This window comes from Sylvia atricapilla, chromosome 17 (genome assembly GCF_009819655.1).
Source record: "Sylvia atricapilla isolate bSylAtr1 chromosome 17, bSylAtr1.pri, whole genome shotgun sequence".
Taxonomy (NCBI): domain Eukaryota; kingdom Metazoa; phylum Chordata; class Aves; order Passeriformes; family Sylviidae; genus Sylvia; species Sylvia atricapilla.
In genome coordinates this window covers 5,188,001-5,213,210 of record NC_089156.1, presented here as the reverse complement: position 1 = coordinate 5,213,210, position 25,210 = coordinate 5,188,001, and the positions used below count along the sequence as shown (strand labels likewise).

The 25,210-nt window shown below is 41.6% G+C and overlaps 1 protein-coding gene across 1 annotated transcript in view; it reads left to right on the top strand.

Moving 5' to 3' along the window:
- The window catches only part of MED13L (mediator complex subunit 13L), a 185,504-nt gene that overhangs the window by 16,145 nt on the left and 144,149 nt on the right, over positions 1-25,210 (top strand). Inside the window, 1 exon segment of the mRNA XM_066331362.1 lies at positions 3,390-3,627. Coding sequence (XP_066187459.1) covers positions 3,390-3,627 — 238 coding nt within the window.

The window sequence follows — 25,210 nt, the reverse complement described above, 5'->3', positions numbered from 1 at the left end:
CTGCTCAGTGATTCCCTGGCTGCCGGATGAGCTGTCAGGGTGCTGAGCCTGGAAATGTTAGTTTCTCTTGCTTTCTCTTGTTTAAATTGGTGAAGTGAACCCATTCACTGGGTGATTCCATGACCAGTGGGTGCAGTGTCACACGGGGATATGGAAATGTGTGGCTGGGGCTGAGGAGGAGGCTGTGTTGGGTCAGCCTGTGCTCACTGCCGATGAAGCACAAATGAAACCGCATTTGGCTCTTCAGAACAGTTCCCAGAACCACAGCCCACTGCTTGTCTTGTCTGTGCAAACCCTGCTGCAGATGGAGGCCTCTTCAAACCAGGGCTGTTGGTTTGTTCAAAGAAATTAATGTAAATAAATCCCCACGTGGGTGCAGATCTTCTCCCTATAGTGTGTTAAATACTTTACCCAGAACATCAGTAGAGGCGTAGAATGTGTGTAAGTGTTTTGGGTGTAGTCTGCTCTCGTGTATCCCTTCTGGATTCAAATCTCTATTTGAATTCAGTTTTAATTAACATGAGGACACAATCCAGAAGTTCTGAGGGGTTAGTATTGGTGCTTACCTATTAAAAATTTAAACAGAAAAAGACATATCCCAGTACATGTGCTGAACCACATCTCTGCAACTTGGACTCGGAAATGGTGTGTGAGAGCTCATTTAATGCTGCTGCTGAGTCCAAAGCCCCAGGACTCACCTCTCCCTTTTTTGAGAGTCTCTCTCTGTGTGGGTGGGCGCTGGTGTGATCCAGGTTAGTAGTTTATCATTCCTCACAGTCCACAGAATTACAGACTCCAGGAGTTTGTTAGCGCAGAGTTACATTTGGTGCAGCTCTGCTGGTTTCGCTGTGCTTTCCTTGACTCTGTTTGATACCTCCTCTGGGGGGGATGTTGGGGTGATACCTCTGAGCTGGCAGGAAGCCACAGGAGCCTTTCTGCTCTTTGAAACAGCTGAGCTCTGGCTTTTGCTGTGTGGATCAAGTGAGTGCTGCTGTTGGGTAATGTCCTTTGTTCAGTTGGGTTTTTTGGTTTTCGTCATCTTCCTGTTCCATGCTCTTTGTGACTTAGCATGTGTTCTTAGCTGGTTGTGGCACAAACATTTAACATCATTTTTTCACAGGTTGCCTATGCTGGCACTAATTCTTGGTGTTTTGTGGTTCATTATTATATTCGTTATCCTATTTTAGAAACTCTGCCTGTTCATTTTCCATGCTGTAGCTGAGGACACACATAGAACAGATGTACATGTTTTGGAGGAGGGCTTTCTCTTAGACTGTTATTCAGTGTATGAGGTGTTTTAGCACCCTACTATGGAAAAAAATAACTCTACTCCTTCCATTTTGCCTCTTCCTCTTGCATTCCCCTGCCCTTGTCATGCCAGGAAGATGGCACATGGCTGTGTTCCTCGACCAGTCTGGACTATCTTTTCCCATTTCCTTTTCCGTAGATCTCAGTCCTTTGGATGGCTGATCAACGTTTCTGTCTGAGTGCAAAAAGCTCAGTGCTGGCTGTAGGGAGCCTCCAGCTGGGACAATCCAGGACTGGTGTCCTGCTGGCAGGACATAGTGTGGCAGTGTCCCTTCTGCCCTCTGGGGCTGACAATGCCTGGTGGTTTAGGGGCCTGCAAACAATAAACACAGTTTCCCTGCTGTTCAGTGTTCCATAGGTTTTTCCCCTTCCCAGTGCAGTACTGTGTGGGCACGTGCCTGGTGAGGCCTCTTCAGAGGACAGTTAAATGGACAATCTGGATAATTAGTGCTTGGGGAAATAGTCCTTGAGGCAGAATCCCAGGAACCATAGCCATGGGCCAGAGCCTTGCTGTGTCAGGCAGTATACAGGAATGAAAACTGTTTCAGAGATGTACAAGGTCCAAGAAATACTGTGTTTTTTGCTTCACTTGTTGGTATGATGAGTATCAGCTTCAGCTCCTCAGCAGTTCACTAGCCTGAACCAGCCAGGCTCCTTCAGGTGGACAGAAGGAAATTTTAGAGTTTAAACTTTTAAATGGCCTAAGTTTGTGGACTTGAAAAAGGAAATCCTTCTGAGTGTGATGAGGAATTTGGGTTTTGGAGATGATGTTGAATGTCCTTACACTGGTGATGACAATGGGAGGAATATGTGATCTGCAAGTCTTTGGCTTTCTTTAGGAGTAAAACTTCATTCCTACGGTGCTTTCACTGCTGGGTCTTTCCCTTGTCCCTGGCAATGCCCTCTCTTGTCAGAGGTGTAGTTGCTGCCCTGGAGTGTTTGCACTCCTTGTGGCAGACCAGCTGGCTGTTCCTGCAGGAGCACTTTGGAGCTGAGCACCGGCTGCTTCTGGGCAGCCAAGGGAAGGTGTGAACACTGGAAATGAAGCAGTGAGGGAATAGCAGCAGGAGGAATGTGGTAACAGGTTGGAGAGTAGAGTACAAGCCCACTGTGAGCAGGGTATACACACACCAGTTGTGTTTGATAACAGCCAGACTATCCTGGGGATATTTGCTGTCCTGTGCTGGAGAGTGGAGAGAAAGAGGGAGGCTACTACAGGGGTGGGGCAAACTGAGAGTGAAGGGAAGTGTCAGCATCACAGAACACCCTGTGCTGGAAATGACCCACCAGGATCACTGAATCCAGCTCCTGGCCCTGCCTAGGGCACCCCAATAATCCCTGTGCATCCTTGAGAGCACTGTTCAAACACTCCTGGAGCTCTGGCAGCCTTGGGGTCATGCCCATTCCCTGGGGAACCTGTTCAGCACCCAAAGAAAACCTTTTCCAAACATCTGGGTAGCAAATCTGTTCTTTTTATTCTTCCTTGATGGTTAATACGAGAATTCTGTCCGGTTGAGAGACAGTAAATGGCAACATTCCATATTCTGCTTTTGTTCATTTAGGCAAAATAAAAAGCCCATTTGGTAAATCTGTAACATCACAAAGTGAAACTGTTTCAGCTTTTCCAGTAAGTCACTGGTTTTCTTAAGTACTGTGGTACTTTGTGACTTTCCAGTGACCAACTTTTGGACTGACACTGAGCTCAGGTAGCCACTAAGCAGCCTGTAGGGAATGAGCCTCATTCCCTCTCACTGGTTTTTTTCCTTTCTAACTTGTAAGATGACAACAAGATAACAATAAGGTTAGAAATTCAATGAAGCTGTTGGAAGTTAATAGAATAGAAATTAATAGAAATGAGTTAGGCTGTGGTAAAAATCTAAATGCAAGGTTGAGCCAGGTTTATTCAGTGCTGTTTCTAAATCTTTTTCCTTGAAGGGGAATAAAGGAAAATACGTGAATAGGAAGATTTTCAAACTTGAATTGAGGAATTAACCAATGAAAATTAAACAAACTACAAATACAACTAAACGATGAAGCAATCCAATGACTTTTCTCCTTTTTTTTGTTTTTGTTTCCCCTAGGCTGAACTCACGGGCATCAAATGGCGTAGGTACAACTTTGAAGGCCATGGGGACTGTGGGCCCATCATTTCAGCTCCAGCCCAGGATGATCCCATCCTGCTCAGCTTCATCCGCTGCCTGCAGGCCAACCTGCTGTGCGTGTGGCGCCGGGACGTCAAACCCGACTGCAAGGAGCTCTGGATCTTCTGGTGGGGGGACGAGCCCAACCTGGTCGATGTCATCCACCGCGAGCTGCACAGTAAGCCTCTCTTCCTTTCTTTCTTCAGTTACTTCTCTTTGCTCCCGTGAAAAAGGAATTTGTTTTTACTTGCTACCTGATGGGATTTTGTCACATAGCTTGTGTTTTAAGACTGACAGGAAAACAAAAAAAAAACTGTAGATTTGAGTTTTTTTGCCGTGTGGTGGAATGCAAAGCGGAACATGAACTCAGGAGATCTGTAGTAAACGTCACGACTTGGAGTTTTGAGGAACCTCTAAAAATAGAGTAAATTCTAGTTCAAGGGATTATAATAATAATAATAATACCCCTGCTCTGGTACAAGGTTGTAACTGATGGAATAAATCACCTCTCCTGTTAAGAGTCAGGTGAACTCCATGGCACCCCAGGTAAATATGTGAGGTCAAGACTTGCTCCTTACTCATGCTGCAGGATTTGAGCATGATCCAAGGCGAGTTGCAACAAGTGAGTTGGAGGAATAGGAGGCAGGAAGGGGCAGGTAGGTCAGAGGTGACAGTGGTAAGTTGATGATTATAGGCTTTATGCTACTGGGATTGTCCTTAGAGTCTCCAGAATGTGGAACCTTAACATGATAAAGTTACTTCTGCTGTGTCTGTTTTGATCCTTATACTGGTTCGACTATATCCAGTATATATTACTTACCTTTCAGTGGTGTGTTGTTGCTATAACAAGTCTTAGTTTGCCTGAACTAAAAGATGTTTTATTAGGCTGTATGAATTTTACCTCCATTTTTACCTTGTGTCTTGCAAGAAAACAACTCAAGTTCAGCAGTTCTGGAATAATAACAGTAGTTAAAAAAACCCCAAGACAATCATAATGATCAGGTTCTGGTTTCTTGTAATAATTTTTTATCCTTGTGGCCTTCAGACCTTCTGGTGACTTGGTGATAAAGTTTGTTTCAAGTACACAGACTATTTTGTTTATCGAGTGTGCTTGAACTGTCCCTTATCTCCCACCTGTACCCTGCTCTGTTTAGTCCTGGGTTATGGTATATTCATTTATTTTCATTCCGTTCTAAGCAACGTTCCAAACTTCTGCTTTGATGGCTGCCAGATTGTTTATTTGGCACCAGAGCTTGTGAAATCACAGATATGCAGGCCTGAGTACCTTGGGGTGTGTTCCACACAGGTAGCCCTGTGATCATGTATAATTAAAGAGATGGCTCACAAGTGCTGCACTGAGCCATTCCACTGACATTCATTTTTTATGAGACACCTGTTTTGAATGAAGGAATGGGTAATATTTCTACTTACCCAGCAAAGCTTTAATAATATATGCTTTTCTCTTAGTGAAATATAATTTATTTAATATTTCAAATGCAGTAGATGGGACTTAAGTGTCTTTTTATTTGAGGGGAGTTGCAGGTGATGCTTCTGTTTCTGTTGTAAATTGATGGAGCTTGTTTATATCTGACATCTTGGTTACAACAATGTGATGCTGCTTCCAGTGGTGGTGGTATGGAAATCCGCTTAAATGTTTGGACAAGTGAACCTGCTGCTGCTGGGTGCAGTATGAGGCAGAGTATAGCAAAGCATCACTGTCACACATTGTTTACCTGGTTCAAAGTTTTACGGAATCACAGAATTATTTCATTTGGAAAAGACTTCCAAGGTCAATGAGCCCAACCTGTGCCTGATTCCCAGAGCCAGAGCACTGAGTGCCATCTCCAGGTGTTCCTTGGACATCTCCAGGGATGGGACTCCACCACCTCCCTGGGCAGCCCCAGCCAATGTTTAACAATGCTTTCCCTGCAGAAATTCCTGCTGCTGTCCATCCTGAGCCTCCCCTGGCCCAGCCTGAGGCTGTTCCCTCTCCTCCTGTCCCTGTTCCCTGGAGCAGAGCCCAACCTCCCCCGGCTGTTCCCTCCTGTCAGGGAGTTGTGCAGAGCCACAAGGTTCCCCCCTGAGCCTCCTTTTCTCCAGGCTGAGCCCCTCCTGGTGCTCCAACCCCTTCCCAGCTCCATTCCCTTCCCTGGACATGCTCCAGCCCCTCAATGTCCTTCCTGAACTGGGGGGCTCAGAACTGGACACAGCACTCGGTGTTCCAGCATCCAGGACCCTTCAGAGCAGTAACTTTTTAAGTAGAATTCAGTCTGAAACTCATCTGTTGTCACGTGTGTAAATCCTACAAGGATAGATTTCCTTGTTCTATATTAAAAGCACATTGAAACACTTGTAGTGACTTATCAGATATAGTTCAAAGTGATGTAAATTGTGTAAGTGTTGTAAATTTTCCTGCTGATAGGGCTGTCGGGCTCTGTTCAGTACATTTTAGAGTTCAAACATCAGTATTGACAAAATATTGAGCCTTAAATTCTGCCAGAACAAGGCATTTATGTCCATTGATTCCTTAAGATAGGACAGAGGACACAGTTTGTGTTCACTGCTCCATGCAGCCAGAAGGCAAAAGGAACAAGTTTATTCTGCTTTTTATTGTATAAGCAGGCCACAATACAGAACTATTTGACAGTCGAAATTAGCTTCCTGAAAATATCAAGGGCTTTTCCATGTGGGTGTACAAACAGAAAATAGGAAAGTTACTGAAGCAGAGTTTTCCTTGCCTGTCAGATGGGCCAGGGTAACATGATGCTTTTTTTGGGATAACCTGCTCAGGAAATGAGCTCCTTTGGCTTAAAATGCAGTTCCTACAGGTTGGATTGTTGCTGTGACTTAGGGCTCCGTGGCCAAAATATTGTTGTTGTGTTGTATTCATGTGTTCAGGAGCACAAGTCTCAGGAATCTGATGCTGCAAATCCAAGAGAAAGACTGGAGTCTATCCAAAACATTGACATCTGAGATATAGGAACTTTAATAATGCCTGAAGTAAGATAATGAAATCGTGAATTCTTATCAAGAATAAAGTTTTAGATTTCTCTTTTCCTTCCTAGGACATGTGCCTTAAAAGTGAAATAACTTAGTGATAACTAAATTTTAAAGAATTTAAAGTTTAAATGTTATGTCTTATTAATTCAGGTTTAAATTATAATTTTTTTACTTTTCTGGATAAGAGTCACTCCAGTAGTGCTGTATGGTATTTACTGCTTTCAGTAAACAGAGGAGAAGTCCAAACTGAGGCTCTGCTTTCAGAAGCACTTCAAAAACTTTTGCTCATGAACTCTAAGGGTTCGTTTATCTTTTTAACATTGAAGATTTGGTAAACAACAAATCTGCCATTAATAAAAGAATTTCAAATAGTCATAGGGAAAACAACTTAGTGATTGTAAACAGGAGGTATGAGGAGAGTTGTTTATGTAGTAGCTTTCCAAAACTGTGGATAATTAAATGCTGTCATGGGAGATTAAGTAAAAACAATTATTTGCAGAGCAGTTAGAGATCAGTGGAGTGGTTGGATTAACCAGGCAGCTGGGAACTTCAGAAGTGTCTCTTGCACATTCTCCTACATTTCTTCTTCCTGCCAGCCTTCACTGTGATGTTCTGGTTTTTATTGTGGTGGCATTTAAAACTGGACCAGAGGTTGAAGATCTTTTTTCAATTCTTGTGGAAAAAAACCTAGTTGGGGTGGGGTCAGTCAGTGAGGAAAAACTGGAGATTCTGTAAGCTTGAAAAAGTTGGGTATGCTCTAGTTTGTTGGAGTTTGGTTTTCTGAAGGATAAATGCTGTTTAATGATATTGCCTGGAGAGGTTTGGCAACTCTTCCAGCCACATTACCTTTTCCCCTAAATCCATTTTTTTGTGCATCCGACAGAAGAAGTGGAAGGAGAGGAGGGAGTGTGTGGCTGTTGGCAGCATTTTTAACAGGAACGTTGTGGATTTGCAAGTTGCAGAGTTCTCATTTGCATTTGGTGACCAAATACCATCTGGAGCATCACAGAGAACTGAGACTCAACCCTTGGGTTTTCTCTTTTCTCCCACCCCTGCCCTGGACCCTGTGGGTTCCTCACAGATGACAGGGAAGGGAGATCTGTTCTCGGTTCCCTTCTTTGCTTTTGCAAAGAGCACTTTGCTCTGATGTTTTACACCACTCCAAGAGTTGGGCTTGAACTTGTGGGCCCCTTTCAACTAAGAATATTCTGTAATTCTCTCACAGTTTTGTCTATCAATTTTTAATCTCTGTACTGGATTTATGGATGTATTCTGCTTTGTCTGCTTCATCTGTGGTACAGAATATTGGAATTCTGAGAAATAATGCAGGGATTTTGATATGTACCACTACTGAGAATACAGGTTGGTGACTGCAAGCACAGCATTAGAGGTAGACTCTGGAAGGCTGGCAAAATCTGAGACAGGAGATTGAAAATGAGTAAATTCAGAGTGTTTGGTAGTTCTTTTGGTAAAACTGCACCTTTCTATCAGTTTAGTAGCTTGTGTGCCTGAACTCACTGATTCTGGTAGGTATTTGGGATTTCCATGTGATATATTGCACTTGATCCATTAATTTCTGGAGCTGCTTCCCCAGAAAAATGATACTATTTCACTCTCTGCTATGTAGAATATAAGAATTTAGGTGGGAACATTTATGAAGAATAGATTACCTTGAATAAATTGGGCAAGTCGTTCCTGAAAGATTATTGTACATGATCTTTGGAGCTTGGTAAGTTTAAAAACGTAGCTGAAATTTGAGCTGTGACAGGAAAAACCTGGAGCTTCAGCTCGTTCCTGTTTATGAATTCTTGGCATATCGGGCTGGCGCAGCTGTAATCCCCTGGTGCTGATAAAAGTGAGGAGGGAAAAATGCTGCCTGTAGGAAGAGCTGTGTGCAGGGCACCCACATTAACCCACGTGGTTGTGCCTCAAAATTAATTTCTGCTATTGTTTCTCTACCTGAAATTTGCTGATTTTTACCTACAGGAAAGCAGAACGTGTCAGCTCTGTTTTTAAGGATCTTTCCTCAGGAGAGCAACTTGCCCCAGAACTCCATGTGGTTGTTTTTGTTCCTGCTAGGGAGGGTTCTTGATGCTTCCTTACAAACTGCCAGATCTCAAAGCTTCATTTATCACTCAAGTCTTATAAATTAAGTCAGTGTTTAACCTATAAATGTTTAGTAGTTGGTGTTTGTCAGCATTTATTAGGGATTAAAAGAAAAATAATGGGAAAACTTGGGAAAAATTATACATTTTGGTTCTGCTAATGTAAAAGAGAATAAAGTAGTGAAAAATCAACTTTCCATTTCTATTTGAGCCTATTTAAGGTTCTTTCAGAGTACTGCCTTATTTCTGCAATTGTGAGGAATTGGGAGCTCTGTCAGGGATTACAGAGTGTGTTCGAAGCTTTGTGTAGTGAGATATGTTAATTATTGAATGAGAGGATGTTCCTGTCTATTCAAACATATTTTAAGTGTGTGAAGCAATGTGTGAAATGAAGACTGAGCCCTCTTGCCATAAAATGGGTGTTCAAATGAGAGTGCTCCTCAGTCTTTTCATTTTACTATGAGGTTATAGGAGTAGGCAAGAAGAGAAGGAGTTGCTGCTGGAATTGCATTACAGCTGGCTTGGAGACTTCCTTGGATTTGCCCAAAGGTTATTCCTGGGATCCCTGGGCTTTGCTGCAAGCATGGGATGTGTATTACAACAATTGTACGCACTCTGAGTAACTCCATAAACCCCAGAACTCATGTCGTGCCCAGTGGCACCAAGAAGGAGAGCAGCCAGGGCATGGAAAAGCAGCTCATGAACAAGGAATAAAGGATCTGAAATGCAAGGCTTTTGGAAGGCTTTCCATTTAAAAAGCAGCAATGAATATCAAGCAGCTGAGTACCACTTACTAATAATTTGAAGTGAAATCTGAAAATGGTTAATTGCCGGTTCTTGAGCGCAGAGTGGAATTAACAAGTAGGTTCCTATGACAGAAGACTTTATTGGAATATTAAGTTACTGAAAAGTCTGTTTCTGGCTTGATTATTTTCAATAAGATAAGTAATTTGCATTTTCTTAATTGCCTAGCGTAGATTATTCCCAAAGACATAAAAACAAAGTTCAACTTTTCCATTCTTTCGGCGAGAAGATGGGATTGAAAAGTGAATTCCTGCTTTCTCAGCTTGCAGAATTGTTCTGTGACCCTTATATCTGACACTGGTAATTGGTGTCCAGTGATTGCCAGTTGAAGTTCAGCTTAGACAAAATAAACTTTTTCTTTTAAGGAAGCATATTAAATGAGGTTATTATGCCATCATTTGGGATTAAGGAATTGCTTCATGGGAAAATGCCAACTCCTTTTATACACATGAAGTTGACAAGAGCCTTATTGTGTCTGGGCAAGATGTCTTCATTTTTGTTTTGTTTTCTTTCAAAAATAAATGTTTTTCCCACCACTTCTACTCCTTTTATTTGAAAGTTAGTTTATGAGAGTCATAAAAAAAAGGAATTAAAACTGAGTGTCCTGTTTGGAATTCTGATTTCACTTACCTTGGCCTTAATTCCTCTTTCCTCCAGTGGTTTTGTCTCCATGTGAACAGAGAATCTCAGTTTTCAGAGCAGGATCCAATGAGTACATGTGGCATTTGTGAATTCATTAGTGATTCTAGTCAAGAAATGGACTTTACTGATCCTTGTGGGTCCCTTCCAGCTCAGGATATTCCATGGATCATTCTTACATAGTGCATTTTCTCTCTTCTTACAGCTGGCAATATCTAAGGCTAAAAAGTCTGAAATCTACCAAACGGCCATGCGTAGAAAAGCCTAATGCTTTTTGTTGTTTTGTTTATATCACTCAAGAATGAACAGCTTAATTTTGTTCGTGGCTGGGAATTTGGAGGTTTTCCTGTTGATTGCAACAAATTACCTTCTGAAAACAGTTTAGAGGAAAGACAGTGATGGAAGGCAAAGCCAAGAAATTCTCTACTGAATCCATGTGGCTTCCTCATAATCTTTCTGCTTTCCAAATATAGGCTCAGTTCGACTGAAATAGTTGAAATTTTGAGTATTAACCTTTAGATTTTATTTGCCACACAATAGTTCTTGTTTTTCTTGTGGGAAAAGGAGTTGGCATTCCAGAAGCAGCATTAACAGCTGCCTTCTGGAGGGACGTTTGATGGTCCTTTGGCAGAACTGTTTCAGCAAGGCCAGACTTACAGCAAGTCCAGCATATTTAAAGTGGAATTGACCTGTGGAAGTAGAACTGCAAGGGAAGTGCTGGAAATCCAAAACAAAGTTCCAATAGCTGGGAATCCCTCCCAATAACAGCAGAGTGAGGTGTTTCTAATGAATCCAGGAGAAGTATTGTGTAAAATGGGCTTGGAATTAACTGGAGTGCTGAGAAAAAACTCAAGTCCAACTTTTGAATGTAAATAAAATTGATGTGTTACCACAGGCAATTCGGTGAACCACGTAATTAGGTTTTTTTCCACGAAAAACGAGACATTATGCTGCAGCTGCAGCAAAGCAGTGTGTAAAGGATTTATATTCTAGTTATATGAAAATTAAACAATCATTAAAAGACTGTATTTTTAAAAGTGCTGCTCAGGGGTTGGGGGGAAATGAAAAAAATCCAATCCATAGAATTTATTTTTCAGCAATGTATTGGGCAATATCAGCCACAGTAGCTGATGGTTTTTCCTTTAGGGAATCTCTTTTTCCATTGAAATGAACTCACTTAACTGTGTGAAGTAAATCTAAGTTAGCTTGAAGTGAAATCTGTGTTAATAGGGCTCATTAGTAATGTTTGTATTTTCATGTATTGAGTAATTCTAAGAACACAGGGTAAGCCCTACTGGAAAATTTAGACTTTAAAAATAGATGAAATGCCACCTTCTGAAGAAAATTGTTTAAATATTGCATACAATTGCATTTTGGTAATGACATTTTTAGAATAATTAATGAACTTAAAGTGACAATGGTACTGGATTGCAAACAGAAAACACTGAAACACAGTTCTGCTGATGTTAACACATCATTCCTCTTCAGAGAGAGATGGTTTTCATTACATAAGTCACTTTCTTTATAAAGAAGTTCCTATTAAAGGTCATAAATCTTACTACAGAGTTCTTATACCCCAAGCCTGAGACTGGTTTCATTTTAAGTGGGTTTCATTATACACCTGCACTTACTTTTCCTGGGATTTCGCTGTAATCTGTAGGACAAGTACCTTGGATACCTGGCACTGTGTCCATGGGGCCAGTCCCAGATGTGATCCATGGCTTGGGGTGTCAGTGACGAGCCAGGAAAATGGAGGGGAGGTAGCTTTGGAAATGTGAAGTTTGTTCCTGATGTTCATGGAAACCTAAGGGCTATGAAGCTGGAATATGGCCTTTCCAAAGAAGCAAACAAAACCATATTCCTGCATGGAATGAAGAGGAGGAGCAAGTGGAAAAAAATTGAGTACATGGGATAGATTAAGAATGAGGGTGGATTCTTACCTTTGCTCTTTGCCCATGGGAAAGTGGGGGTTTCAAAAGGAAAAGAAAGGTCTGGAGTTGTGCTGTTAGTTAAATACTAGGCTCTTGGTTAAAAACAAACAAAAAAAAACCCAAACAAAAAAAACCCCAACAAAACTAAGCAAACCAAGTACTCATGTGTTGCAGTCAGTCATATAATGATAAGTAGAACTTTAAATGGAACAGTGTAAAATTGATTTTCCAAGGCTGAAATGCTCGCTAGTTTGAAGTGACGGTACAAGTCAGAGGAAAGGCACTCTGCAAGGTGGGCAAGGCTGAAATGCTTTTCCCTCCTGGTTGATGTAAACCACGTTTAAGTGTGTCCTTGGGGCTGCAGCCCAGGTCTGGGTGCTGAGCCTGCCTCTGAGCAGCCAAGGCTGCGGTGCTGCTTTGGTCCCACGAGCGCCCTGCGGCTGTCCCTGAGCTCAGGGCTGCTGGGAGCCTGGCACAGTTTCAGTTTCTGTTCCAGGGCTGAGGGCTGGGAGCTCCCTGAGCTGCCTCTGCCTCTTCCCAGCCCTGACTCTGCCTTGGCACGAGCCCAGGGCTGGGCTGGGCCCTGGCACTGCCACCTCCCGTGTTCCCCGGCTGTCCCAGCCTTTCCTGCCCAACCTGCAGAGCCCTGATCCCTCTGCTCCTCCTGGACAGTATCTGCACCAAATCCTGGTGCATAAACCCATGGAATTTATACCCAGCAGGGTTTTGCAGTCCAAATGGAGGAGTTCCCACTCATTTATTCCTGTTCTTTGGGAAATAGTGTATTCAGGAGCTAATAAGCAGGTGAGGTAAAGCTGAGAGTAACAAACAGCAGCGTGCTTGAGAGATCTCCCCAGAGAGCCTTTGTACCTGGAGAAGCTGTCCTTGGAAGTGGAAAACTTCTAGACAGGTACCCCTGTCCCAGGTGCATGTGGAATTATGGCTCAGTCCCTCTCTGCCTTTTTCCTAAACTAAACCAGACTGCAGGAAGCATTATTTTATTACTATTTCTTTTGCTGGAAACCACAGTTAAGGCCTGGAGAGTGTGAAGAAAAATGTTTTGCCTGCAAGACTGTTACTGCTTAGTCTCCAAAGAAATGCACTCTAGTACTTAAATTCCTAATCCCTGCCCTTTTGTGACACGGGTTCCTGCCTGGCCTTGTCCTGGGAGCTTCTCAGTGAGCCCTCTAAAGGGTAATTGGTGAGCAAACATTACACTCAGCACTGTTTGCTTGTCCTATCCCAGACAGCTGCTGTAGGATGGCTGAACCTGGAGGTGACACACTGCTCACATTCAAGGGCTCAGATTATTGTGTGGGAACAGCAGAGAAAAAAGATCCTGATGCTTAGAGGTACACTATTATATATTTGTATTAAAAAAAATAATCATTACTGTCATAAGAACTGATTTTGAGTTTAATGTGAATTTACATAAGTTCAGTTTTCAGTTCTTCAGTGAGTTCTTGCAATAATTTTACATGTTTTTTTTATTTCTGCATAGTAAACATGCTGGCAGACCTGTGGTATAAGTCCCCTAGAGAAAAGTTAATTCACTTCATTTTCCCTGTTCAGGTACTGACTGCAGTTTACATTTTGTCATTAATGCACTGAACAGGAGTTCCTGTAAATTTCTGAAACTCAAAATGTTAAAATTAAGCACCAACCCCAAATTGCCAATTGCTGCCTGTTAAGGATTCCTGCTTGTGCTCCCCAAATGTTGGAAGAAACTATTGAATTTTTTTTTTAGTAGCTTCTTGTGAATTTACTTGCTTTATTTAATTGACATGTAATCACTTCTTCACTAAAAAAGTGGAGATTTGAGATTGCTGGTACACTGGGAAATCTGGAAGCTGTTCATTGTCTAAGATGCCATTTTCTGGAGCTGGCTGGAATACCAGGATGTCAGAACTGTGATGCTGATGTAGCCAAAATAAGAGGGGCTGTGGAAGGAGCTGCCCACAGAGAAGGCTCCGTGATTCATTTCTGTGTGAGTTCAGGATCTTTCAGTGCTCAAACTGCTGAGCTCGGGAGTTCTCTGCTGTCATTTGTCTTTGTTTTAATGGGATTAAGTAATTATGTGTGCATTTTCTTTCAACTAACCAGCCTGATAAAAGCAGGCACAACTGAAAAGCCTATAAATTGTCGGCTCTTCTGTTCCAGCAGAAGTGCTTTGATGGCTCTGCAGATTTTACGTGTTGGTGCATATATTTAGCTGCCCTACTAAGGTGAGTAAGACTAGAGAGTAGTTTATGTAATCGATGGGCTGAGGGTCTCCCCTTGGGAACGTGCCTGGGGGAAAGTGGATCTCAGCTATAGAGCAGTGTTAAAGGAGAACCCCCTGGCGTTTCCAAGCAGAAATAGAAGCTGTTCTCCCAAACACGGGAATAACTTCCTTGAAATGAATCATGTCTGGTATTGATACTTTGGCTGTATCAGTTGTAGATTCAAATTTTGCTGCTGCTTTGCAAAACCTCTGCCTGTGTCCTGCAGCTCTTTAGACTCGCTAGTTTTTTGTGAGTTTGACATCCATCTGATTTTTCAAGTAGGAACTGCTCACTGCGTATCGTGGCATCTGCAACCCTTTGTGTTTAATGAATTCATCAGGTGTTTGCTATGTGATATCATCAACCCACTTAATTCTTTTCAGAACTTCATTCTTTCTGCATGGCGTGTTTATGCATTCAATTTTATCTTTACTATTAATTCAAATTAAGTCTTGGTTTGAGAGTTTATGTAATCACTTTAATGAAGTGGCTGTGCCTGCTCACTGCTTCTTGTTTATTTTAAATATTGGTCTGGGGAAGTAGAGGTTTTAATGTATTCCAAATTATAACCAGCAGTAACTATGCAATAGTCCTCTATTAATTCAGTTTTTAGAGCTCTGCATATAAGATGACTTTTACACTATTGTGCTGTCTCATAATTTCATGCGAGAACAGGCTGCTGTTAATTTGTTTTCCTGTTAGTCCATATGTGTCAGAGGCAAAATTTGTCATTCCTCTTCTGGCTTGAAGTTGTGTTGTCAGCAGATCCACTTCTTTTCTGGGGTTTCCCTATTTAACAATGCAAGTTTCTGAATTTTTGGGCTTGTGGCTGCTTAATCCCAGGTAGCCATTTAAATTAACCTGTTAGGATGAGGAATTAATTACTGCGCTCTGAAAATCACTTTTCTTGTCACCTGTACATCAGTTTGTAAGAGGCTTTCTGTGGTTACTTTGCACACGTTAGGCGGTCTTGGTTTAAGAACAGTGACCTGTGATGGAAATCCACAAGTTCCCGATGCCTGTGACTGTAATCAGTCCAGCCCCCTTGTTTGCCTGTCTTACACATGGAATTGTTGGTGTCCTGGTTTCCTGGTGCAGTGGCCAAGTTCTGTGGGAGTGTTGAACTCTCAGATTGTTACACCCTCCCTCGCCTGGCTGTTTGCAGTGGTTTGCAAACCACACCAGTGGCTGCTCTTGCTTTTGGATCTGGAGCTGTGGATCCAACTGGAACCAAGAACTGGGAGCTGCCTCAACCAAAGCTTTTGTGTTCAGCATTTCCCCCCTGGCCACCCCCTCTAAGCTGTGAAATTATCCAGGATGTGTCCAGGATGTGGGATGGAGGAGGAGGGAGCCCTGGTCCACAGTTGCTTTGAAGTGCTGTGCTGAACAAGCAGGCAATACAAATGGTGAATGGAAGGGAAGGTTGGTTATTGCTCCACCTTGTCTCCATGTTCTGGGAGCTGGGGAAATTGGGAAAAGGAGAGAGAGCTGGTGTGGGACTGTTTTAAACCAGCAGATACCCGGTTTCCCCTCCCATTGCTCACACTACTGTCAGCTAAGTCTTTCTGCTAATCTTCACGTGATTAAGAATGTTGGATTGTGACACAAAGAACTCTACAAAGTAATGCTTAAGGATATCCCGCTGTGTGCATTTGATGCCACATCTGGGATGAGATTATAAATAAATAAATGAGAAGGAAAAAGAACAAAAGAAAATACAACCCTGAAATCCCATGAACTGTAACTTTTTAAAGCCTTTGAATATACAGTGCTTGAGGAAAATGGAAGAAGTTAAGATATTTTGTACAAATGTTAGAAAAGAATACAGAGTGCATTTGGAGTACAAAGACTCCCAGAGTTTTATTGGCTGTGGTTGTTGTCAGTGTTAACAAAACACAGTCAGCATGGCCCCAGTCTGTCACTGTGACATGTTGAGCATTTGCAGATGTAAATCCCCATCATATGTCAGAAATATGACATTTTGCAACCAAATAAAAACACACAGAAACGTGGGATTTACAGAACTTTCTGCCATGTACCATAACTATGGCCATAGCTTCTGTTCAGCGTTGCAGCTGCCCAGTGGGTAAAGGGAGTTTTCAAAACCATATGTGCTGTGAAAGTGGAGCTGTTTATGTAATGATAGTTTATTTAATGGGAGCTTTGCAAAGAATTGACTGTGCTGTGCAGTGTCCAAGAGGGTGAGACACAAAGGAAGTGGCAGGCACAGCCATCATAACCTGAAATCCCATTATCAGATTTTTGTGGAAGTGGATTCAGTTTTTCAGAGGTCAGTATTTCATTGCTGGCAAAAGGACCTGTTTTGTACATACCAGAAGGGGCAGAGTGATGAGAATTGGTGATTGCCTGGCATTTATTGTTCCTCAATATCAGTGTGACAATTGCGTTTGTCACTCATCTGCAGTGGGTGCATTGCATGGGTGGCATTAGGCCCTGGTGGTTTTCCCCCTCAGGAGACACCATTTGTTGTGACAACAGCTATTTGTGTCACACGCCCTGGTTTGGCTGTGTGAGGGATGTGTTGCACCCGACCTTGGTGTGCAAGCACACAAACGTGGTCAGCTTGTGGCTGAGCTGAGCTGAGCTGGTTGTAGCCAAGTTCCCCCTCTGCAGGGTCAGGGGCAGCTGCCAAATGGCTGCAAAATACCCCTAAAGGCTGATAGTCCCGGTGTTTGAGCACAGCTTTGGGGTTTGAAGAGATGTAGCCACTGGAAGGTGTGTAGGTTTTGATTGTGGATGCACATTTCCTTCCTAATTCCCTGGATTTTCTACTCTGAACAGCAGTGGTTGTGTGAGGGGCTGCTTGTGCTCCTGGCCTGTCCATTAAGCTAGAACATCAACCCCCCATCTCTCTCTCTTTGTTAATAAACATTTTATCAATATTTATTGAATAAAAAACGACCATCACTACGAAATCAAAATGCAAAGGGACTTTTTCGGCTGTTATCTGGAATAGAATTGGGAAAAGATAAGTAGCCTTTAGAGCCTCTTGGATTCCCCTGTGATTTAGCCTTATAGGAAACGTAATGCTTGGCTTTGTGTTGCTCTGGTTTCAAACTAAACCACCAGATTCTCTCATTTACATAGCAGAAATTATTTTGCCATTATTCTATTTACATTAGTATTTCCTTGTGTATTTGTTAGGCAAATGAATTCCTTGTTAAATGGCTGGGGAGAGGATTTCAAAACACTGGGATTAGTTCCTTTCTTTTGGAAGAAATAGTTAACAAATAGGAAAATGCTCGTGGAGAGCTGAGTTTCTGGCAAGCCCCGCTGGTACAGAGTGTACTGAGCTGGAAATGTTGCCGAGTTAGCACAAACTGTCTGATATAAAAAGCACGTTTTTGTTATAAACACTGCCTGCTCAACAGAGTTGTTGGTCTTACAGAACAGCTTTAAACAGGGACTGTTGCTTTTGAGTAATATTAAATATTTGTCTTCTGGTGAATGTTTTCTTAGGAAAAATCACTGTAGATAGCAAACAAACCAATTCTTTTATTATCCAGTACAAGTGCATTTGAACTTCCTTGTTTTTATCTTGACTGTTTCACTTGAATTTATATGTTTTTGGAGGGGTTGTTTTTCACTTGAAAAAGTTTTGGGTTATTTTTGTTGAAAAAAAAATAGTATTTGTACAGGTGTCTTCAGATTTCAAAATAGGCTTTGTTCTTTCTGAGCTTTATCTTGTTGTTTTTCTGGCTTTGTACTGACACTTTGTGGCTGTTTCTGTGGTGTTTCAAATGACAGGAGTCACAACAGTAATGGAAAATAGCAACTTAAATAAACATTTTCAGGAAGTATAAAGCAGGGTGAGTGTGGAAACCTTCCCGAGCTCAAATACTGTACAAATGTTCTCTACAGATCTTCCTGGGAGTAGATTTATAGGATAGAGATATGAGGCTTTTAGATTTATTTTCTGTGGCTTTTTTTCAATAGTAAATGCTGTGAACAAGATGTCTCTAGACACTGTATTTTGTGAACAATCTGGTGTATATTAACTTATAATAAGCATCCAGTTTTCTTTTTATTGTACAGGGTGATTGGTGTAGTCTCAATTCCAGGCTGTGTCACCATTCCTCACTTGATCCTGCCGTGTATAAATTCCTTTTTTCCAGCGGTCTCTGTGTACACAATTGAGGAGGTGATGCCTTTTTTTTTTTTTTTTTTTTTTTTTTTTTTTTTTTTTTTTTTTTTTTTTTTTTTTTTTTTTTTTGTGTGGTAATACATAGTAAGAACGGGATGGAAAAAAGAGATAATTTTGGAGCAGGTTCCATTTTTTTTTTGTTATGATAGCTGGTTTAGTCAGGGATGATAATTTCTGAGCTATCTATGTGAAGATTTGTGGCTGTGTTGGAAGAAGAGCACAACACATTAATTTAACTTATCTCTAAAATTCCTTCCCCAAATCCCATCTATCCCTGCCCTCTGGCAGTGGGAAGCATTCCCTGTGCCCTGTCCCTCCAGGTCCTTGTTTCATTTAGGTAGTCTCTGAGTGTCCACTTGAAAGGAACTTTTTGGAGGGTAAAAAAGTGTAGAAGGGCAGCTTTGGGTTTGATCATAACTGAGCAATGTGTTTATTCTCTCCTTAACAACAAGGCAAATCTAATTACTTAATGCTTAACCAATGAATCAAAGCAACCCTTAATCCATGCCTTTTGTGCAAATTAAGTGGGCATGTCATTATTTAAATATCCAACAAGATTCTGGAAAAATTGATTAAACCTGCTAAGAAAACCTCGTGAAGTGCAGGAGAAGTGAAAGAAGAATTACACTGCAATTGTGCATAAATAATTTTTTTTATCAAATAACAGTGCTCAGTAATGATGTGTGTGATTATAATTCTTTTCTTCTTTGCTTGTTTTGTTGGGATTTGCGTTTTTACTTTTGTGTCAGTCTCCTGCTGTCTGTTCTGAGGAGATGCTGTGCAGTCAAATACTTTTTGAATAAGGAAAAAAGGAACTTGTTTTTTGCTGATAATCCACCCAGACATCAAGGGAAGAAAATATCAAAAGGAAACTTATTAGAAGTCAGCCAATTTTGTTTGGAAATGAAAGATTTGGAAATTACAGGCCAGTCTGAAAGGAATTTGAAAACTGTTGTTCTCTCTGTAAAACATGGCATTTTTCACTTTAAATGCTGCATTTTGAGAGCCCCTGGCTGTTTGTCCTTGCACACTCACCCTGTGTGGATTCCTGTGCCTTGCCACTGGGTAAATGATTAGCAATGGGAAAATGTTACACAAGAAATACTTTGGAATGTTAATTGTAAATACAACTATTTCCTTCTAAAATGAACCTAAAGCAAATTTCTGGTAACTGTGACTAGGAGGAAAGAGGTGGGAGTATAAAGTAGTTGAAACTTGAGGTAGCTGAAGGGGGATCTGGTGATTTGGGCAGAAAGGAGACTTTCCACTGCAATTTTGAAGACCTTTTGGAGGATAATTGAAATGGGGATTTTGTTTCAGAATACTCCATAGTTTTATTTTAAATATGTTTCATGGAGTCACACAGTCATTTAGGTTGGAAATGACTTTTAAGATCAGGATATTTTGCAGCTTATAATGGAGCAGCTCATGGGATCGGGTTGTGAAGCTGATGCATTTCTCCTCAGGAATAGTTTTAATTAAACTGTCTGAAATTTGGATCAAAAAATCTATTTTGAAAACTGAAGAAAATGCAGTTTTGGCTTCCTGGGTTTGGTGAGGGGTATGTGGGCAGCAGTAGCTCTTGTCAGTGCTCATTTAGTGTGTGAGTACAGATGGGTCAGATAAAAACCCAACGCACAGAAAGTTCACAAACCCAACAGCTCACACCTGAAGTTTGAAGTTTTCAGCTCCTTTCTTTTTAAATTTATTTTTTAAATTTAAGTACCTTCAAATTTAATGGCCAATGTAATATAATTTCAGCAGTAACCATGTGTGAGTGCAAGAGAGAACTCCCAAAAGAACTCAGGGAAGCACTAAAGTTAGTGACAAAACTGAAAAATAAAAATTTCAAGCAATACTTTTTCTACTAATTCTCTTGTTTCGCTATAATAATTTAGAGACTCATTGCTGTTTTCTAAAATAGATGAGAAATTAGGCAAGTAAGGGCTTTGCAAAACAGAAGTTCTGCCAAAGCATAAACAGTTGTGTATCTGTATCCCAGTGTGTCTGCAAAACCGGGAAGTCAGGATTATCCTTCCTGTTAAAGGGGAACATGAAACTTCCCCCGAATTCTTAGTGACTATCTGGAGCTCTGTGTGTGTGTTAAAGGTGGATGTAAGAAGTGCTGATGATCATGGAGAGGAATAAAAATGTTCTAAATCGAGTTAGAAATTATTCCTTTCCACCCTCTTTCGGTGTTTGATATAAAAAAAGAATCTGGTAGAAGATCTCTTCACTCATTCTGCCCCAGCAAACCACAAGAAGAGAAGCTGTTTTTAACTAGATGACATATTTAGTAGTTGCCTTGCCAAAAAAACTTTTTCCTTTCAAACTGGAAATAGTTTTTTGTTCTGAAATAATGATCTTTTTATCTGCATCACTTTTTTTTTTTTTCCTCTGAAGCTGGTCCCTTCTTCGTGGAAGTTTATTTTTGTAAGGCGTTTTCCAGATTTAGGAGCTGCATTTGATGACTCATAGGATTTTTTTCCCTTTGCTTTCTGCCAGGTAGGAGCAGCTGTGTACTTGGTAATTAGCTTACTCTGCCTTTGCTTAACCACTGTGCTCTCACAGTATTCTGGCTGAGGGGGGAAAATGCTGCATTTTTCTCCTGTTTGTTTTTTGTGTTTAGTCTACAAAAGCCAGTTTTACCAAGCCCTTGAAACAGCCAGAATATTTAAATAGAGCATCGAAGTAAAAGGAGGGCTGTAGAACTGCTGTAAATAATTCTTTTTCCCCCCTGTCTGTGTTCACTTTCTCTGAACATGGTCATTCTGGACAGTATTGTAAGAGCACAGAGGCAACAAAAAGCAGATGGTTACTATAGTTTCAGTGAATGGAGCCAGTTTTACTTGGCTGAAGGTATTTTCTAATTTCTGTCCTCTTGCCTGATGTTCATGAAAGGCTTTTCTGAATGCATTGAAGTCCTGACTGTTTTCAAATAACATTTGATCTCTTTTACCTATAAAGGCACAAGGACCATCTCTGATGTTTTTAAGTACATCCTTATGCCCAGGGTTTTATTGCCACTGTGGTTGACTCACATCTGTGGAAGAGCACAACCACTTTCCTTATGCTTTGTCCAGTGAAGCTGGGACTGCCCCTGTATGCCTGGAAGTGTCCAAGGCCAAGCTGAGTGAGGCTTAGGGCAACCTGGGATAGTGGAAGGTGTCCCTGCCCGTGGCAGGGGGTGGCACTGGATGAGCTGTAAGGTCCTCTCAACCCATGTTTCTGGAATTCAGTGCCAAACAACACCTGTAACCATGGGCAGAGTTGGATTCACTTGAACTTCAGGAAACACAGCAGCAGCCAAAGCTTCCTTGTGCCCAGCTGGGGCTGTGCTATGGGAAATTAATTGGGATTGTGGAGGAAATGATTAGGTGACATTTTCAGGAAGCTGCAGTATGTCCGTGGTCATCTAGTGGATGATGGTGAGGATGAACCTGTGTTATGATCAAACAGACACTTGAAGATGTGAAAGGAGATCAGTTAGCTGTTATTTCATTAAATGAGCATCTGTTGCAGCCTTGCTATTTAAAAGCTGATTTTACAGTGCTTAAATCTGAATTTTCTTTGCAAATTGCATAAAGCAAATCTGTCTCCTTGTCCATATGTGGCTTCTTCTGTTGTGAGATTGTAATGTCTTTTGTATGAAACTTGCTGTGTCCTGCCCTAATACCTTGTCAGGTCTGTGACAGCCGATTTGGTAGCTGTGAATAGCTGTGATCCCAGCTGAAATTCCTGTCACTTGAGGGGTTCAGCAGGAAGATTACTCAGCCACAGCCTCCCCTCCACCAGGAAGACATCTGCCAAGGAGAAATTGCAAGAGATGCCTCTGCAGTATCTGCAACATTTTCTTTTGCTTAGTGTTTATTATTGAAGCCTGAGATGAGTAGAAGAGTTTTTCCAGAGCATAAGGGCTGACAGCAGCATCCCCAGGTAGGTCTGTGCATTTTGCCAGATGCATATGGACGTGCTTTGTTCCCATTCCTGGTGTTGTGGAGCAGAGTTTCAGAAATTATCTATTTTACTGTGTGCACACAAGTGCAGGTACCAGTGTTCAGGCAGAGGGCTAAAAATCACACCTTAAATCTTTGATTTAAATTCCATGGAAGTTTCATGAAACTTGCATGACTTTCTGAGAGCAAAATTGCAAAACACTTGAATAACAAAGGCCAAGACAAGTTTTGTGGTTTCGGTTTGTTAAATTCTTCTTTCCACATCCCCTGTGCTTTGTTCTGAACCTCCTGTCAGGAGTTTGGCATGAGGGGAGACAAAGGTGATGTTTTACAAGGTCTCTGACTCTAAGGAGATGTGGGGCTCTGGGGTTTGTTGTGTTTGTTTTCTTTTTTCTTTTCCCAACCCTTATCTCTCAGCTGCCTGATGGCAGGAATTTACTGCAGAGTTCCGACCTCTGCCCTGCTGGCCCAGGCACAACCTGGAGTAACACTTTAAACCTTGAGTAACTCTGTAGTAGTTGGCAGACTCTTGTGGAAGAGGATTTTTTTGCAGAAGCCGTGCCCAAAAATATTTTTCAACTTTTAAAAAAGCATTCTTTATACATTCAGGTGTTTTAATCAGAATTAGTGTTTACTATGGCATCACTGCAGTGTTTACTCTCTGGAATTGTGCTGAGGTTTTTAGCTTATGGCTTGAGTTCTTAAGCCATGGGGAAGCAGAAACCCTTTTTTGGCTGATATTTTTTAATTACTTTAGTAGCTGAGGAGTGTTTGTATGTATCCACACAAATACATATATTTAATATATATGAAAAGCAGCATTTGGTTGAAGTACTAAGCATCTGTTGTGCTTCAAATTCAATTAGCAGCTCAACATCTTCATAAAAATACCCAGGACTGTTCACAGTTAATGAGTATTTAATTTTATTAAGGTGTACACTTGGGGTGTGTGTGGGCATGTGAATCCAGAACATACTTGGAGTTTGCTAATTGTACTCTACTTGTACAGTATGAAAAATCAGAGATTTTAGTATTGCTCTGAACTGTGCATCATGACTTTGGCATTTCTCAGGTGTTCATTTTGGCAGTAGTGCTGGTTTTTGATCATTTTTTCAGTATTTGAATTGGCACGTAGAACTGAGAGGAGTAAACAATCCCAACTATTTTAAACTACAGTTGTGATTTGTTTTTTAAGTTTGGATGAAAATCAGCTTAAACCTCCTTTATGCCAACACTGGAATAGCAAGTAAGAAAATAATTACCATTTAAAAAACAGTGACTGTAAAGAATCTGCAAGTGAATTGTTTTGATTAATTGGTACCACCTTGAGCGAATGGGACTTTATATTAAAATTTATTCCTTATTTTAGGGAACAGATTTTTCCTTGATAGGTGTTATTGTGACTGTAATAGTGCTTTTGCTTTAGAAAATTGTCAGTTTTGTTGTCTTTCATGCTCTCTGTAAAATGCCAGCATAATTTGGCATTAATCCACCCAGATTTTTTTCTTATTTTCTTACTCTGTAAGAAAAGAGAAGCAACTCTGATGGTGATAAACATAGGAGAGGTGATGTGAGCTGGGAGCTGCAGTGAGACAGGCAGAGCCTGGGTGGTTAATGGCTCCTCAGGGAGTTCACTGGTGATAAAAGGCTTGGAGGAGTGGTGACCCGCTGATCCCCGGAGGGCGGTGCAGCCCTTCAGAGGGGCCTGGACAGCTGGGAGAGATGGGCAGAGAGGAAACTTTGGAAATCCCACAAAGGCAAATGCAGGTCCTTTGCCTGGGGAGGAACAACCCCAGCGCCATAGAGGCTGGGGTGACCTGCGGGAATCAGCGCTGTAGGGAAGGTCTGGGGTAGGAGTGATTATGAGTACATAGGGTGGAATTTCAGAAATCAGGTGTCCTGTCTGAGACTGAATGCTTTGGAGAGCTACAGAGACACCAGAATAGTTGCAGCTATAAAAACCAGTAGAGAACAGTTTTTTTGGGGATAGAGAATGAGCGTTAAAGTCAAAGGTAGGATAGGAAATAATTAGTGAATTAGGGAACAGAGATGACCTTGGTGGTTTGTAGGTATAAACCACTCAGAATTCAGCTGTTGTCTTGAATGTTCCACGCACACCTTCCCCTGTCTCAAAATTTGGCTTTTATAAATGCCATTTTTACTTCTGGCTAGAAGCCAGGTGGACACTTCTGAGAGAAACTGGTGCCTGGACAGGAAAATCCCGCCGAGGGTTGCTATTTCCAGTTAAAAGGTTGGTTAGACTCAAACACTGAGGAGGCTTTGCACAATCTGTGGGGAGGGAAACAAATGATTCAACAGTGTTTCCAGTTAAGAAAGTTATTAACTATTCCTGGCCTCTCCCTTCATCTTCAGGGAGCAGCTGTTCAAATCCAACCAGGCAAAACTTGAGCAGCTTATCTAAACCAGGTGGCATGAAAGGAACTTTGGTGTGCAGAAGAAAATAAGTTTTGTCTCTAGGCAAACAGATTGGTGCAGGGTTTATCTGTGGCTCTGTGCTCCTGTAGACCCCGAAAGCAGCCAGGTGCTGATAACTATCAAAAAGAGCTGGGGCTGGGTCAGGCAGCCTGTTCCTAACCCAAAATACAGCCTTTAGCCCAGATGAGAACCTGAGATGGGACTTTGGAATCACAGAGCTTGATTGTTCTGTCTTGTAAAGCGATTCTGAGATATTCAGAATTCATGATTTTACTGCTGAGCCTGATTTCTGGCAGGCTGGGACTGGGTGGAGCAGGGGATGCTGAGGGGACGATGACTACAGTGCTGTTTGGGAACTCCTGTTCAACCCTGCCAGCCTGGCCTGGAGCTGCACACCCCAGTCCTCACACACTGAAATGAATCAAAGTTGTTTAGTCTGCTTGAGTAACCAGCATTCCTGG